The 18400-nt window shown below is 38.2% G+C and overlaps 1 protein-coding gene across 2 annotated transcripts in view; it reads left to right on the forward strand.

Moving 5' to 3' along the window:
• Positions 1-18400, forward strand: part of CCDC141 (coiled-coil domain containing 141) — a 214981-nt gene that overhangs the window by 72324 nt on the left and 124257 nt on the right. For both annotated transcript variants that reach the window (XM_070045946.1, XM_030850759.2), the window contains exon 7: positions 9157-9273. In XM_070045946.1, the coding sequence (XP_069902047.1) occupies positions 9157-9273 (117 nt within the window). The remainder of the gene's footprint in view (positions 1-9156; positions 9274-18400) is intronic.

The raw sequence follows: 18400 nt of genomic DNA on the forward strand, positions 1-18400 counted from the left end.
ATTTGAGTGCCATGTATATCATAATCATGTAACCATATGTAATCATATTCTTTGTTAACAGGTAATTTAAATGATATCAGTGATGACACATATAAGCACAGCCTCAGGGCACCAGTCTTGCACCTGCTGGGCAACCGTAAAACTCTGTGTGTGTGTGCTCACAGCTGTGTGCACATGCATGTATATTCTCCTTTGTATGATGCTACCCTCTAACTAGGATTTAGAGCTTGAATGGTTGACCAGCTTAAATTAATATGAGGTAACAAAAGTGCCTAGCTTAGTGGCTACAACATAGCAAAGTTTTATCTTTCTTTGAATTTAGCTTTAATTTTTAAATTGAAGTATAGTTAATTTACAATGTTCTGTTCATTTCAAGTGTACAGCAAAGGTATTCACATATATATGTGTGTATGTCTATCTCTCTCTCTATATATATATTCTTTTTCAGCTTCTTTTCCATTATAGGTTATTACAAGATATTGAGTATAGTTCCCTGTGCTATACAGTAGGTCCTTGTTTACCTGTTTTATATATAGTAGTGTGTATATGTTAATCCCAAACCCCTAATTTATCTTCCCCCCGCTTCCCGTGAATATAGCTTTTTAACATTGGGTGGCATAAAACTTAAATAAGGGTTGAATTATCTTATTATTGGATACTGGTATCTGATAGTTCAATCCAGTAACAGATATACATGACTTTCCAACCACTCATAGATTAAAATTTATCACAGAATTTCATTTTAGCACATAGGCTGCCTCTAGAATTCACTCTAAGTTATGCCAGGGTAAATACAAAGTATCTTAAAGTGTCTGTAGGAGAAATGTGATTTTGAAAGCAATAGAACCCCTTCCTAATTAGAATGCTTGCTACTACCATTACTTTCAATGACACTGCATGTCAAAGGTAGTAACAGAGGACTCTGGTATAGATGGTGTGGATATCAATCCCAACTTTTATATTTACTTGCTTTATGACTTTGGGCAAGTTACTCAGCCTCTGTGCCTCAGTTTCCTTTTCTGTAAAATGGGAATAATAATAGTGTCTATTTATAAATTTGTTATAAAAATAAACAAGATTATATATGTAAATATTCTTAGAGCATGGCTTGGCATATGGTAAGTGCTCAATAAATGTTCACCATATCACTACATCTTTCGATGGTTAGTTTCTGAGCTTTACTGGATAATCACCAGCACATTAAAATCCTACATATTACCCAGATCCCATACCAATTCTCTAAATCACTAGATAATCTTAGCTTTCTAAAATTATGTGGAGGGGGAATAAATGCCATTTCATGGCTTGGTATCCAGCCTACTTTATTCAAAAGGTCAATTTTATTTGTAAGATTAAGTTAAAAATCAATTTTCCTCTCCCTTTCTCCACCCTTTAGCTATTTCTTTAGCTCATTTATACCTATTGTAATTGATTACATTTTCATTAAGCTTAGTTTTTCACTTCAGTATACCATTCAGTTGGACTGATGGCTTCACAACATTTTAATTGGGCACAGTTACTTAAGTTGGTAAGAGGGTTGGGGGACACACACTGTGACTAAATTACCTTCTCAGCAGTGATAAGACTGATGACAAAGCTGTTTGATCTGTGTGCTACCTGGAAAAGGCTCTTCACTGCTCCCATTGTATGCACCTTCCATTGTGTGACAAAGTTAGCAGCTGCTACTTGAGCTGTCTGCTAAGCCCCAGGGCTGCCTGTGTATCTTTCCACCATCCTGAGCTCTTTTTCTTCCCTGCCTCTGGTGCTGGAGATGGTTGGCTTTCCTTTTCTCAACACCACTGCCACCCCATACTGGGCAGGGAGTGGGACTCGTTCTCTCCTCTGCCCTCATTTTCATGGTTCCCAAAGACAAGCAAAGAGGCCCAATTAATTTTAATGCTTTTTATAGGGCAACTCAAAAGCAAACAATCTAAATGGCACACTTTAAAAGGATTAAAACATCCTGTAAAATGTAACAGTTATTTATCCTGTCAATATGATAGTTTCTGGCTCTCATTTTTTCTGACAACTAGGTGTTTAGGCCAAAGCTTCAGTATGAACTCCCTTAGGCTGCATGACCTAGGATCTGGGATGATAATATGAAAATGTCAGACTTTGGTCTCACTCCCAAGTAGCCCTGTATGTTCCTCTCTCTCCGTCTTTCTTTCTCTCTATCACACACGCACACACACACAGTGAATGGCTCCAGATCATTTAGGGTGGAACCCTAAGTTATACTGGGAAAACCATGCCTTAGGTATCTTAGGCAGAGATGCACATCAACATGACAGTCGGCTGGGTCTCTGTTTCCTTCTTGAAAAAAAGACTTCCTTCCACTGCTGGTAAGATTCTTACCAATGACTCAGAGTTAATGCTAGAAATAGAATTTAGGTCCAGAGACTACTACTGTATTGATTTTATTCATTGGACTAAATAGTTTCGACTCTTTAAGTAGTTGGAGGTTAAGAAGCTGCCTAAACACAAACAAGAGTTGAGGGCAATCTTGGGAAGGGAAGAAGTCCTTAGTGCCATTTTTCTTGAAATATAGATGTGAGAAGAGAAATGATATATTAAGACAAGTCAAAATAATCAGAAGACAAATATGTTAGCACAAGTGGAATAATTAAATACATAAAATTATGGTTCCAGACAGGGAGATAGATTATCTGTGAAGCTGTTAAAGTAACAAAAATTTTGCCTCAAGACAAACAACATATTTTAGCTTTCCTACTGCACATCAGTAGAGAATACTGGGATCTGATCATTTGTTGAGGAGATACTAATACCTTCCAGTTGACTTCAATAAGTCATGGAGGGCTTTCAAGTTCCACAAAAGAAGATTGTGAGCTTTGTCCTCCTAGAGTCTCTGAGATGAAGTCCAAATAATAACAAGCCAATAATTAGATCAGTCCCAGAATACATCCCAAGCCACGTTTTTGGCAGGAATTCTTTTTCTTTCTCTGCTCCCAGGCCCTCAAGTACAATCATCAGAGACACGTTTCCATGCCTCTTCTCCTAATATGCGTTATCACCTAATGGAGCTAATGGTTATTTGAAGTCTGGTTATTGCCTAGTTAAATACAGAGCACATTTGACCAGGTTTCCCAATACAAAATAATGACAACTGGTTTCCCTACTGTAAAAAAGAAAAAGAACAAAATCTTACAGGAGCTAAAATAGTTGTTATAATACTAACATGCCTTCAAAATCAAAGTAGACATTAGAACTGTCACCTGAGGCTATCAACTATAATTGAAAATACCTTTGTATATGTGTGCATCTTTGATAATTGGAAAAGAGACTATCAAAACATCTTGAGTTAAAGAAGATACATAACTGATGTCTTTTTCCTCCTTTATCAGTTTTTTGTCTCTAATAGTAACTGTTTATTCGTCAAAAACTGTTCTGGGGCTTCCCTGGTGGCGCAGTGGTTGAGAGTCCACCTGCCGATGCAGAGGACACAGGTTCGTGCCCCGGTCCGGGAAGATCCCACATGCCGCGGAGCGGCTGGGCCCGTGAGCCACGGTAGCTGAGCCTGCGCGTCCGGAGCCTGTGCTCCGCAACGGGAGAGGCCACAACAGTGAGAGGCCCGCGTACCGCAAAAAAAAACAAAACCAAAAAAAACTGTTCTGCACATGGAAAAGAAAATGAAAGTGATTTGGAGAGATTTTCATCTTCCCTTAAGCATTTCTGTTAAGATGTTTGAATTACTTATTGCTAGTTCACCTCCCCCAGCATAGTTTTAAACAAAGATCAAAAAATAAGATCTGATCTTGGATTGTAGAACAAATTGCAGAAAAAGAGACCGTGATGGTTTATGGCAGTGTGATGCCTAGCTTTGGGCTGCAGCAAAAGTTCACCTTCTTGCCACCTGAGTTGTTTATCCTTGATTGTCAGAAAGCATTCTTCTATTGCTTGTGTCCCCCGTGTTTTAGTCCTGTCTTTGGCACGTGCTGTTTGGGAACTGGAATTCTCAGTTTGTCCTTGCTGTCACCTCTGCCCACAGCCGGCCTCTTCTAAGGCACTCCTTCTGGCAGACCTGGCCCACACGTCCGTTCTCCTCTCTAACGCAGTACGTCCACTGAGTGTCCGCGATTATTCACAGGTCTTACTTCCATGTTAGAATTAGATTCTGTAACTATAGTGTTGCGTTTTAGTTTTATCTTAAGAACATAGTCTAATAAGAAACATTCCTCTTCTCTGGAATCCTTTTGTTCTACAGATGGATATGATAAGAAGAAAAAACACTAGACAGGGAAGCATGAATTCTGACTATGGCATTTCTGCCTTGACCTGTAGGACTTTCCTCTTGTTGGTTGTGTGACCTTAGATTAATTGCTTACCGGGACTGGGGCTCAGTTTCCTTATCTGTTGAAAAAGCAACTGCCTCCACCATAGGAGGTATAAGGTTTGGGTGAGGTAACCTGAGACCTGCCGATAGTACCTGACACCGCTCTGGGAAGGGCCTATTCACTTCTCTCACTTTCCTCATTCTTATCTCCCAGTAGGAGTCAGGTGAGACTGGATCATTCAACAAGAAAAAACTAGCCTTTTCTTGCCCAAAGCTGATAAGATCAGTAGTGCTTTCTTCCCACCTTCCCACTCTTTCTGGTATCAGTACATTCCTGCCTCAACTTTCCTTAATGCATCTTCAGTACCCCACACCTACAAAAAATGCTTACGTCTCATCTAGTCAAATGAAAAAGTTGGAAAGACCCCCTCTGTTACCTCTGCTTTCCTTGAAGCTGTCAACCAATCCCCCCGTTCCTTATCCAATAAGCTTCTTTGAAAGAGTCATTAGCTCTACTTTCTCACCACCACTCAGTGGTCTATTCATGTTTACCAACCATAATCTCATCCCACCATTGTCTTGACTCCGCTATTTTAAATTACCCTTAATTCTCAGTCCTTAGATCTACATTTAACAAATAAGGATATTCTGAATATCCTTGAATTACAGAATCATCCAATAAAATATATAATACAAGCCATAAATGTGATTTTAAATTTCTAGTAGCCACATTAAAAAAGTGAAAAAAAATTTAAAGAGAAAAAAGTCACGTAAAACAAGAAAAGCAGTAATATATTTTGTTTAAGCCAACATATCTAAAATAGTATTTCAACGTTTAATCAATATTAACTATCAACAAGATATTTTCATTATTTTTTATACTAAGTCTATGAAATCAGCTATTTTATACTTAGAACACATCTCAATTTGGATTTGTCACATTCCAAGTACTCAGTAGCCATTTGTGGTTAGTAGCTACAGTATAGGAAAAAGCAGATCTACACCATTTGACTGAGTCTTCCTGGCATCTCTCTTTAACTTCCAAGGCAGCTCTTGGTTTTCATTGAACATCCCTGATTGCTCCTTCTTTGCGTCTTTGTTGATTTCCCTTCCCTTTCTCTCTGGCTCCCTTCAACCTCTAGTAAGTGTTTCCCCTCCAATCTCCACCTCCTCTCCGCAAAAACAGATCTACCCCACTCCTTCTCTACCTTAGTTCTACCTCCTCTGAGTACTGAGTACTTAGAATGTCATGTCAGACAGGTGGGATGGCCACAAACATATCACTTAGATCAATCTGAAAGGTAGGAACTGCGAAGAGAAAGTAAAAATATTCTTGTTTTCCCTTTTAATCCATCATTGCCCAGAACCAATTTCCGGGCCATACTCTGAATGCTTTGTGTTCTTCCTTTCTTTCCACATGCCCCCAACCCTTGGCTCATGTTTTTATCCTTTTGCAGGGACCATGTTCTATAGAATAGAATGTCCTGATGCATCATTTACTGTACTTATCACTGAGGCTTTCGAACAGCAGCTGATATAATTTAAACGCTTATAAAAAGTGCTCTTGGAATATCTGTGCAGCTGTCTGCAATAGCTACTCACGGGATTCAGTGACTGATTTACATTATGGTTGACATGCTGTCGGTTATTTAAGGTGTCTTGCTTTGACATCAGATGGACTCTGAGAGTCTATTCTGCGTGCATCTCCCAGCACACAAAGTAAATCTGATCTAAGAGGCTGCTCATGTATGTGACTGCCTCGTGATGAGATGTAACACCCTGACGATGAACCATTTTCTTCTGAGTGTCATGCCAACCTGTTCTTATGTTTCTTCCCAGGGTGCATTTGGTAGTAAAAATGTGTAGATCTAGAGAGTCAGTATGCTTTATCAGGCAGGTGTGTGATCAGGATATATGGAATACCACCAAAGATCTTACATTCTCTTACAGGTAATATTTAGTATTGCCATGCCCGAGGGAATAGTATCCTTTTGGGGGGAGCTGAAACAGTATTTGCCAAATCTAGGGGATGAGGTCAGTAAACACCTTTAAAAAATCAAAACATCTTGCTCCTTCCCAGCTTTCATCACTGCTGGCATATGTTAGATAACAAGTCTTTGACTCACAGAATTTAATAAGATTATCTGAGGGTTCAGACTTCTCACCTGTTTTTAGAGATTAGTGAACACCTGTTTGTATCCATGTTTTCTTCACTCAGATTCTATATTAACTTTCCCTATTAAAGCATTCTTGAGATTTTTGAGTTCTTACCACGTTAGCTAAAAATAAAGCTCACTTCCAGTACTTAATAAAATAAAGGATCTCTGAAAGTTAGTTATGTTCAGGATCCATTTTTCTTTGATGAAACCCTTAAATCATTCCTCTAGTTGTGTTTTTATATGGGCCTACTGCCTCTTTTGTGAGAAATTTTAATAAAAATTTAATAAATTAATGTACAAATTTTATAGCTCTTGATAAAATACTCTCTGGGGGTTCTGATATGCACATAATACATATCATTTAGTTCTAATTGGGATACCAGAAAGACAAACCATCCTCAAATAATTGTAAACAAATAAACACCGTACTTGAGATATGGGGACCGGCTAATATGTGTATTGTGCACAGATCACCAAATGTTCTGAAGAGAATGAGGCGTACTTCACATGAAAACTGCTACAGGGTCACCGTTATTCTTTTCTTTGCACTGACAGTAGCCTAAAATGCTGGTCCACAAAGATTTCCAATTAGCAGAAAGCTGGAGAAACCCCGTTGCTGCCTATTTTACTGCCTGTTCCATGCTGGAAAATGCTAAGTGTTGGTATAGACATTTGATCTCATAATCAGCTTTGTGATATCAGCCCTGTAATGGTAAAGGAGTGTATTATTCTCCGTAAACCCTAATGACTTCAGTGTAGTGTGTGTAGTGAGTGTGTGTGTGTGTGTGTGTGTGTGTGTTTGTGGTGTATGTTTATTTTTTAACATTTATCCATTAAGTTTGCCATCTTTTTTAAAATAAATTTATTTATCTTATTTTATTTATTTTTGGCTGCGTTGGGTCTTAGTTGCTGCGCGCGGGCTTCCTCTAGTTGTGAGCGGGGACTACTCTTCTTTGTGGTGCGCGGGCTTCTCATTACGGTGGCTTCTCTTGTTGTGGAGCACAGGCTCTAGTCGCACAGGGTTCAGTAGTTGTGGCACGTGGGCTCAGTAGTTGCGTCACGTGGGCTCAGTAGTTGTGGCTCGCGGGCTCTAGAGCGCAGGCTGAGTAGTTGTGGTGCACAGGCTTAGTCGCTCCACGACATGTGGGATATTCCCAGACTAGGGCTCGAACCCATGTGCCCTGCATTGGCAGGTGGGTTCTTAACCACTGCACCTCCAGGGAAGCCCTGTGATGTATGTTTGCTGTGTGGAGCTTCAGGACTAACGTAGCTTTCTCTTTGGCCACCTGCTTCACATGTCTCTCCATGTTATAAGAATTCAGAGAAATCCTGAGGCTGTGACAGACAAGACAAGCTAGGCTGGAGAAAGACCTAGTGCATATCCTGGGCCACCACTTTGAGTGGGCTGCCGGGATTCATTTTTCACATGTGAAGTAATTTCCCCTGATGACCACAGACTTTAAGTTACCCAAGGATGGTAGCAGGGCACAGTGGAAAGAGCATGGACTTTGGAGTAATGTGGGTGTGGGGACAGATCCTGGCTCTGCCACTTACTGTATGGCCCTGGATAAGCTGCTTAACCTCTCCTCATCTCTACAGTGTCGATATCATACTTGTTATAGAGTTGTTGAGAGAAAAAGAGATGATGCCGGAAAATCAACTAGCAAACTGTTTAGCATGTAGTGGTGTTCTTACGAATCAGTAGCTATGATGTGATCATGAGAATAATGCTGTATAAGATTTGAGAGTAAAACTCCAACTCTCTTTTCTTTAATTGGGATAAGGAATCTGCATCCAGGGGCCACATGTTATCAGTCTCACGTCAACTTACATCATCATTTTTAAAAGCACAGCTTCTTTCAAGTCTTTTGTTATTTGTTGTTTTAACACTGTGTAAGGCACGTATTGTAAATCAAGTGAGTTATGCCCTGAGACATTTATAATGTCAATGGAATTTTAATAACTTCTCCATGTCATTTTCTGAATACAGATTTTCAGCAATTGCAACAAAATAAGTATTTTTGCATTGTCTTTTTTTTTTTTTTTTTTTTTTTTTGCGGTACGCCGGCCTCTCACTGCTGTGGCCTCTCCCGTTGCGGAGCACAGGCTCCGGACGCGCAGGCTCAGCGGCCATGGCTCATGGGCCCAGCTGGTCCGTGGCATGTGGGATCTTCCCGGACCGGGGCACGAACCCGTGTCCCCTGCATCGGCAGGCGGACTCTCAACCACTGCGCCACCAGGGAAGCCCTGCATTGTCTTTTAATAGTAGAAACATAATTTTACATATGCTATTTAATATCTTCATGTGAGTCTATGTAACTACACTCAGATTCTTAATCTTATATTCTAAAAGAATGCATGGTTTATAGGGGAATATAAATTTGGGAAATTATATTCCCAAAATTTGGGAATCTATTTTGGTTCTTCTTTGCTAGGGGATTTTGAATTATTTTCTTCATGCTATGTAATCCAATGAAATGATATATTGTTCTTATGATTTTAGGGTATTATTTTGTTTTTTCTCTTAAGCATGTAGAGATTGAAATAAAGAAAAAAAACCCTGATTATATTAACTTAACACATGAGTTTATATAAAAAGAAATTGAAGTAGCTTAAGTTTTGAAAGCTTAAGGAAGGATTTCTGGATTTTTACTCATTTATTCTAATCATTTGAAATTTGATCTGTCTGTGTTGCTTCTTACCTAGGTTACTTGTTGGTTTCAGAAAACCATAAGAGATTTACAGGAACAAAGTCTAGGTTCATCACTTTCAGACAATGAGGAACTAATTCATAAGCATGAGGAACTGATAATAAAAGCAAAGGTAAGAGACACATTAAAAAAATAATTGAAAACTGCATGGACTTCTCTTGAATACACTTCTGTAGGTAATTTAGTGGAGTACTAAAAAACTCTCTTTGTATAGTTTGCTTGCTGTTCCCATTTATATTTCCCTAGTTCCTTAACTTGCTTCACATTCCTTAGTTTTGCAAAAAGTAATAACTACCAGCCAGGCAACAACTTGTAGGTGTGTCGATGTGCAAAATGGAACCATAAAATGCTGAGAGCCGGGGGAGCAAAGCAGACACACAGCAGTGCTCCTCTCGCCATTGTGTCTTATTTGGAAATTGACTCATTTGTACATGTGGGGTCTCTAAATATTTTCCAAAGTTCCTTACAGGTGCTCCATTTTTATCTGCAGAAAAATGAAAGTCCAGTTGTAGTAGATTGAGTGGGAACAGTGAATACTTTAATCAGTTTCAAGATTTAGAGAACTTTCTGTTGTTAATATCTTGGGTGGTTGATAGTTGTACGTACAGCTAGGTCATGAAGCTCGGGAAAACAGTGGGCCAACACTAACAGACAACGGTTGAACATAAGGAATACAAAGCAAATAAATATTTACATGTTTGGGAAGATGGGATTTGTAGTGGTGGGGGAAGGGGAGGCAGCAGGTTGCGTTTATCTAGACCGAAATCTCCTCATAGGGATCATGATGTTTTCATTTGCTGGTTTTTGCTTCTCTTTGAACACTACAGGATACATAGGTACTCAAAGTGTATGGTTTGAATATTTGCCTGACTGATAAAGATTCGGTTACAAGAGACTATTATGGCTGATGATTTTTTAAATTCTTTAAGATTTTTCAGCATTTGGTTTATCTGTTTGAGAAATTAGTTTTTTTTCATTGAAGTCATATAGCATTTTATTCTGTGCGTGTGATACTCAAGTTTTATCAGTGAAAAGTCTATAAAAATTCCTAAATGCTAAGCACAAGAGATGACCTGAATTGCATAGGATGGTTGCTTCCTTAAAACATATAAATAAAAATGGTATATTCATGTAACTTGGACGTACTTTGGGGTTATATTTACTGTAACTGTGGATTTATTATGGTTTCTCACAGCCCTGAGGACAGTTTGGAGTAGAATATTTGTTAATGTATAACCGCAGTCTAGCTTATATCATAGTTTACAGTTTACCTTTGTAGCTCTGATGATGTGTATAAATAGAAAAACATAGATATTCTTTCCATCATTATTCCTATGTTGTTGTACACCTAAGTGGTTTAAGAAATAAATTTTTAATAATACATATTTTATTATTAAAGTACATCATAGAAAATTTCATAACTATAAGAAAAATAAAAGTGAATTCTTCAACCCAAAGATAATCATTATTAAGATAACCGGTATTAGTATTTCTGTGCACTCCCTTTTAGTCTTTCCATACACAACCCTAGAAACATAGCATTAGAGTCATGCTTTATTTCGTTTACAACTTTATCATAAATATTTTCCTATGTAAACTAATATCCTTTAACTGCAGCATATTTCATTATATGGATAAATGTATATAGCAGAGTTACACATTTTGGTTATACGTATAAGCTAAGCCATATGAATACCCAAGCAAATATTGTTTGAAAAGGGTATGAATTCCTGATAAACACCATTATATTTCAGACAAGATGACTACTTCCTTTCGGGGTCCTGAGCCACTCAGGAGCCAGTTACAGATCTCATACAGAAGCTGTGTATTGCCCCATGTACTCAGTAAGTAGTTTTGGGGCCAAATTGGTTTTGGAAACTGAGGCAGAGAAGCCTATTTTCCTATAGCATCTATAGCATCCTTGCAAATAAATTTATTTTCTAAAAAAAAAATTGTATGTTTGCTTTGTTGGGAGTTCATGTTTTATTGCTTCCCACGAAGCATTCTGTATGATATAAGATTTTCCTTCAACTATGGGCTGGCCTTTGGAACCCCTAATCTCAATAACATCTTTAGAGATTATCAAATATTGAATATCTATTTAGAGATGAAAGTTCAAACATAACTTATTGATGAAAAGGTTTTTTAAGATAATTGTCATCAATTTGGGACACTAGATAGTCCAATGTCAAGATAACTGGTTATTCAAGGCAGCAGGGGTCCCTGAGTCACATGGGTTGAAAGAGACCCCATCAGTATAAATGCAGAAGAGGGAGTGACATTCTGTTCTGGGGTGATCCAGGTTGGCTTTCTAGAAGGGTGGGGTTTGAGCAGATGGATGGAGTATGAGTGGTTGGTTAGGCAAGGGTGATCATTCCTAAATAAGGTAGAATAAGAGAAAACAATGATCAGACCAATTTGTCTGTGATGAGAGTTAAAGGTCCTAACAATGTTCAACCCAGAGACAAGAGACCAACGGGAGTTGTCTCAGAGGTCATACTTATCCACAGCCATTCCCTAGAGAAGAAATGATAACAGTGCATGGTCATTACAGGGAAGTAAACTTTGCAGGTTGGAAAATAGAAGAGAATTCTGAGGCCACAGAAGGTGGGCCTAAGTGACCTTAAAACTCCCTTTAAGTTTCAGTCTCATAAAAGAGACAGGATTTAGATTATAATAACTGTTATGCTTGTTAAATTTAAAGCAATGTGAGTGTGAAAAACACCTTTTCACAGATGGCTGAAATGATAGGACTAGATTGGGAAAATAGCAACATTTCTTAAATGTGGAGATAGTATCTTACTCATCTTGGTATTCCCAGCACCTAGGACAGTGCCTGGTATTAAAAAAAGGCTGTTTGATTCATGTCTGTTTTTTAAATCCTCTTTCCAGAAGGAAGAAACATTCTTTTAGTGTCTTTCTGTGACTCTCTAGTGACTTTAGATAGTGATTTAGCCTCCTTTTGCCTAGCTAGCCATCCATTATCTTTATTTATTTATTTTTAAATGTTTGGTCCTCAGTATAGAGTTACACAAACTCTTTAATTCATCCTAGATCTCCGGGTCAGCTATTCTCTTGGCTTATTTTATTACTTCCCCCTTCATTCTCTATCTTCCTCACATCCCCATTCTCACAGGCACCTACTCTAATGGGTTCAATATGTGTCTTTAGACATATTCCCATTCTTAAAATATATATGGAGTTACATGTTTTCAATTTGCATAGATGGTATGAAGGCATAGGTTTCATTGTGTTTCTTCCCACAACACTGGTTGCATCTAGTAGCTGTTTGTGATCTTAAGTAGTCGTTTGTGATCTTCACTATGGTAATTCCTAGATGCCGCATAACTTTGGAAAGTCCTATTACGTAGATATTGATGTCCTACTTCTATCCTTCATAATGTTAACAGCCTCCCATTTCTTTATCCCTTATAATACCTGGGCTTCTAGTCCACTGACTCTTCTATTTAGCCCTTCTGGTGAGTTCCTCACTTCAGCTATTACGTTTTTCATACCCCATTCCTCACACTGATTCTTCCTCATAACTTTTTTCCTGCTTCATCTGTCTAACGCCCCTCGTTATATCCTAAGGTGTGCTTTATTCATATATTAAATTGTTGGTCTGTCCAGTGCATTAATTCTGATTTAGGTATTTCGGTGTGTTGCTTGTGCTCATCAGATGTTATTTTTCCCTGTGAGTTAATATTCCCTTGGATACCAGCAACTTCACTTGGTAAGGCATGGGAGGTGTGAAAGCCAGTTCTCTAACTTGTCCTTTTCTGGGTGAATTGGGGTCAAGTTACGGGGAGATGCCCCTGAGTGCTTCTGTTGTTAGAATTAGGGCTCCACCATTTCTGGTTTGCCCCTCCACCCCAGATACACACAAAGGAGGGGGACCCCTTGGAGAACCTCCCACTGATTGGAGTCTGGACCCTGCTTTGTTCCAAGACCCATTTCCCATACTCTTCCCAGCTCACTTGATGGAGAGTTGAAGAGGGCGCACTGAGAAACAGGTCAGGTTGCTTCCCTCTCATATATTAGCTGTCCACCTGGTCAGATTCCAGTGCTATCCTAATGTTGTTTCTCTCCTCTGGCTGGTACTGGGTTGGGGCTCCTATTTTCTTTGCTGAAAAGATACATTGACAAACAGTGACCAGGCAGATGGGGAAAGAAAGCAACACACCCAGAAAGTTATCCCCTAGCATATCTCCTGTCTAAGACATCGACCTTATTCTGCTCCAGAAAGTCATGTGGCCCTGACACTGAGAGCTAACCACCTGTTGTCTCCTCAAGGAAGGTTCTCTTATCTATAAACTTTACCATCACTTTGTTGGCCCTTGCAGGAAGGACAAGCTGCATAATTTGTGAGACCCAGTTTAAAATGGAAATATGGAGGCCTTTCTTTAAAAGGTATTGAGATTTCAATACAGCAACAGCAGAACCTTAAACCAAGCATGGGGACTTCTAAACAAATGTCGCTGTGATGATACAGATCACTTGCCCATGATGCTGGTCCTATTTACAATGTTAGGATTTTTGAAAGGACCTAGAAACCTTGCTTCAAACATTTTCCTTCACCATCTTTACTAACCTCTTCCTACCTGGATTAGCAAGTTTTCTAAAAATAAAGATTGCAATACTATCTCAGGTTATATCTACATAAGAAAAAACAGGTTTGAATTCCTGCTGTCGCTCACTTTGCAATCTTGGGTACACTTGACCTCTCTCAGCCTCACCTTCCTGACCTGTAAAGAGGAGTCATGAATAATTCAATTAGAAAATATTTGTGAAGGTGCCCACATTTTAGTAGTGCGTCCAGAAATGTTTCCTTTCCCATCCATGGTGTAAACATTCAAATAGTTTTTGTCTGTGGTTTTTCAACAATATCATTCCTTGTTCCTGGAGGAGGAATCCAATTTTAGATCTCCTTAAACAGGAAGCAGCATATTACACTTTTTTTTTTTTTTTTGAGTATGGGTATGAGGAGAGGAAGGGGGATTGTTTCTTTCAAAGAAGTTTTAAAGTAGAAATAAGGCCTCAAGCTGGGGATTCATTAGTGAGACACATATAAATAATCTGGTAACATAGAGAAGCTAAGCTAAGTCCAATGGTAGCAAGCTGTTCTGTATTGCTTGTTAGTCTACAGTAAATTATTGCTAAATAATCTTTGAAAATTCCTCTCTCATTTCTTACTGGAATGCATTCAAATAAATATGGCAACTTTTATATCTCTTAATAATTGTGATACCTTATTCAGAATGTGTTGAAAGAACTGAACTAAAAGATTTTTTAATACAGCCTTTAAGTATGAGTAATTTTGTATTAAATTATACTTTCTTCACTGAATATGAAAAAATTTTTTCCTCTTACATACGTAACAGTTAAAGAAATAACAGACATGGATGATTATAAGCGACCCTTCGGTTAAGAATCTTAAATACTCTTAGATTTTATCCTGTATCAATTTGATGCTCCAAGGCTTGAATTCAAAGTCTGCAGTTCAGGGCTTCCCTGGTGGTGCAGTGGTTGAGAGTCCGCCTGCCGATGCAGGGGACACGGGTTCGTGCCCCGGTCCAGGAGGATCCCACATGCCGCATAGCGGCTGGGCCCATGAGCCGTGGCCACTGGGCCTGCGCGTCCGGAGCCTGTGCTCCGCAACGGGAGAGGCCACAACAGTGAGAGGCCTGCGTACGGCAAAAAAAAAAAAAAAAAAAAAAGTTTGGAGTTCAGAGTTGGTTGTAGGGTATATTAAAATATGTTAACAAACGCTTCCTTATTATCTCCTTTGAGGAGACATAATCATTCCTTCTTCTGCACATCAGAAATAATGTCTATCGAAGAACTGCCTTCAGGAGTCAACCTTTACTTCTGTTGGGAGGAAAACTTTTCCTCTTCCAATTTGGTTCCAGTGATTGGGGCCCTGCAAATTAACTGACAATAGACAGGTTAACAGGAGTAACGACAAGGTTTATTTTCACACAGTATACGTGGGCAGTCCCAGTAATGGACGACTCATGGACTAGCCCAAAGTAAAGTCTTACAAAGATCAATTCAACAAAAGAAAAGTTTTTAGGGCTTCAGTGGGAGAGTATGGAAGGTTTTATTGGGCTTCTTGATGATAAAGGAATGAGCAGTCTGTCTTCTTCCTGGCTGGAGGTTTCCCAGTGGGAAGGTATATGGCAGTTGAATTTATACTTCCTGATGCCAAGTATCAATCTTCTTTAAATCAGGAAACTCCCCGGGAAGAGGTCAATGGCAACTGTATTTTCAGGAGGCTCCACTTAAGTGTAGGTCGTATTTCTTTCTGTGGCTGCTAATTGTTTAGCTGTTTTCAGTTTAAAGTAATTTTCATACCACCATGGTGGGCTATAAATCCCCACACTTCTGTAGTGTCAACTCTTGCTTCAGTTCAGGCCCTTTACAGTTGGTACACACAAGACTCGCACAGGGGCTTTGACAAAAATACTGACATCTGGATCTCATGCCCAGAGATTTTATGTAGTTTGTTTGGGGAATCGGGATTAAAAAAAATTCACTGCCAATCTTAACATATTGATATTTTCATCAAAATGGCATCCAGATTTCCTGTTCCTTCTAAAAAATGGAAGACCTGGCATTGTCAGACTCATCTTTCCCTATAGACATTGCAGCTCTTGGCTGGAGCCTAGCAATAGCTATTTCCTTGAGAAAAGGCATGTGTACTTCGGTTTGCCACAGTCCCCACCATTCCTCATTACCTCCTCTTCCACCTTTGCTTCACTCATTTACATTACGTGCCTGTCCCCTGTAAGCATTTGGGTTTGAGACCTGATGATCAGTGAGGTGCAATTTAAGTGGAGTAGTAGCTTAAACTGATTTGCATTTTAGAAGATTACCTTGGAAAAAATGTGAATGATAAGAATGGGAAGAAGTGATATTGAAGACAGAATAATCTTTTAGAAAACTGCTGAAGTTTGAATAAGAGTAACTTTAGATGGGGCATGATATCTTTTGAGATGGAGGTTATTAATGCCCATTTAAAAGGCTTAAAGGCGACGTAAAGACTTATTCAAGTTGTGGCTCCCAGACAGCAGAATCTGGAAGTCATTAGAAGTGCAGAATCTCAGACTCCACCCACCAAACCTATTGGGTCAGAATCTGCATTTTAACAAATTTCTCTCAGAAGATTTGTATGGACACAAAAGTTTAAGAGACACTGACTTAGAGGATTTTCCCATATATTTCATTTATGTCCATATTCTCCTTAATTTTCATAGATGGCTATATATTTTTTGTAAACTCCTTGATTAACAAATAATCTTTGAAGTTCTGCCAGAGAAACAAACTGAAAATAGTGTAAAGAAACATCATCTTCAATGTTTTACTATAGTAGAGTTCACATTCCTCAGCTTCAAGATTAAAATAATCTTCCGTGATTCATCATCTAATCCGATTTTCCAAGTCATTGAAAATATTTTCCAGTTGTTGCTGAGTGATTTCATAAATTGGATTTGTGACCTTAGCCTTAGGTTCCTTTAAATAATATTATTTGGAGATCTTACAAAAATACCAATGCTTAGGTCCCAAGCAAACTTTATTCAGAGGAAAAAGTCAAGTTTAAAGTTACAAAATATTTATAACTATGAGATAAGGAAGTAGAAGAGTCTCTTGCAAGCTTATTTGAATAATTTAAATGCATAATTATCATCAACAGAACCACTACAGGAATGTGGCTCTTTAAAAATGTGTTTATTGTTTGATTTTTCTGATTACATAATACATTCTCATTTTGGAAAAATTAGAAAATACGTAAAACTAAAGAAAATTAAAATCACCCATAGTGCATGGGTGTATATGAAAATGAGAAGGAAATATAAAACATACAAAAAATTGAGTATTCCAAACCTGTGTGTGTATGTATACACTGTATGTGTGTGTTTATGTACAAAGTTGTGTATGTGTTGTTTTGCAGTGTAATTTTTCCAATTAGCATTATGTCATAAGCATTTCTCTATTCAAATGCATATTTTAAATATGTTTTCTTAATGATTACATGTTATTAAACTGTGTAGATATATCATACATTATTTGAGGCAGCAATACATAGTATCTCAGAATATGGCAGTGGAATGAATGGTACACTCCCAGCGCCTAGAGTTAAATCCTAGCATCTCTGCTTACTTCTGATGTACGCTTGGGCAAATTTCTTGTATATCTGAGCCTATGTTCCCCGTTTTGTGAAAGAAGGTAATAATTGTACCTAATTCATGCAGTCATTATGAGGATTAGTTGTATTCTCATGCAATACACAATTAGCACAATGCCTCATACAAGCACAACATAATAGAGACTTTTTTTAATGATGGTAAAATAAACATAACATAAAATCTAACTTTAGTGACATTTAGTAAATTCACAATGTTGTAGTTCCAGAACATTTCCATGACCCTAAAAAGGGACGCCATACCCATTAAACAGTCAATTTATTCCTCTCTCTCTCTGCCTCTGCCAATCATTAATCAACTTTCCATGGATTTACTTATTCTGGATATGTCATAAATGGAATCATATGAGTGGCCTTTTGTGTGTGATTTCTTTCAGTTAGCATGTTTTCAAGGTTCATCCATGTTGTAGCCTATATTGGTACATTATTGCTTTTTACTGCTGCATAATATTCCACTGTATAAATATACATTTTGTTTATCCACCCATCAGTTGATGGCCATTTGGGTTGGTCCCACCTTTTGGCCATTGTGAATAACGCTGCTATGAACATTCACATAGAAGTTTTTGTTTGAATACCTGCATTAAGTTCTTTTGAGTATATCCCTAGGAGTGAAATTGCTGGGTCATATGATACTTCTACATTTAATTTAATGAGGAGTCACTATACTGTTTTTCACAGTAGCTGCACCATTTCGTGCTCCCACCAGCAATGTACAATGCTTTCAATTTCTCCACATCCTCGCTAAAACTTACTTTTTGTGTTTGTTCTTATATTTAAAAAAATTTTTTTTTTAGCCATCCTACTGTGTGTGTAAAGTACTATCAGTTGTAGTATTTTATTTGCATTTCCATAATAGCTAATAACTTGTGATGTTAAAGATCTTTTCATGGCCATTTGAATATAGTTTTTGAAGAAATGTCTATTCAGCCCCTTTGCCTGTAGTGTCCTTTGATGAACACAAGTTTTTAATTTTGATGAAGTCCAATTTATTTATTTTAAATTTTCTTGTTTGTGCTTTTGATGTCAAAGCTAT

The sequence above is a fragment of the Globicephala melas genome, chromosome 7, assembly GCF_963455315.2.
Source record: "Globicephala melas chromosome 7, mGloMel1.2, whole genome shotgun sequence".
Lineage (NCBI taxonomy): Eukaryota > Metazoa > Chordata > Mammalia > Artiodactyla > Delphinidae > Globicephala > Globicephala melas.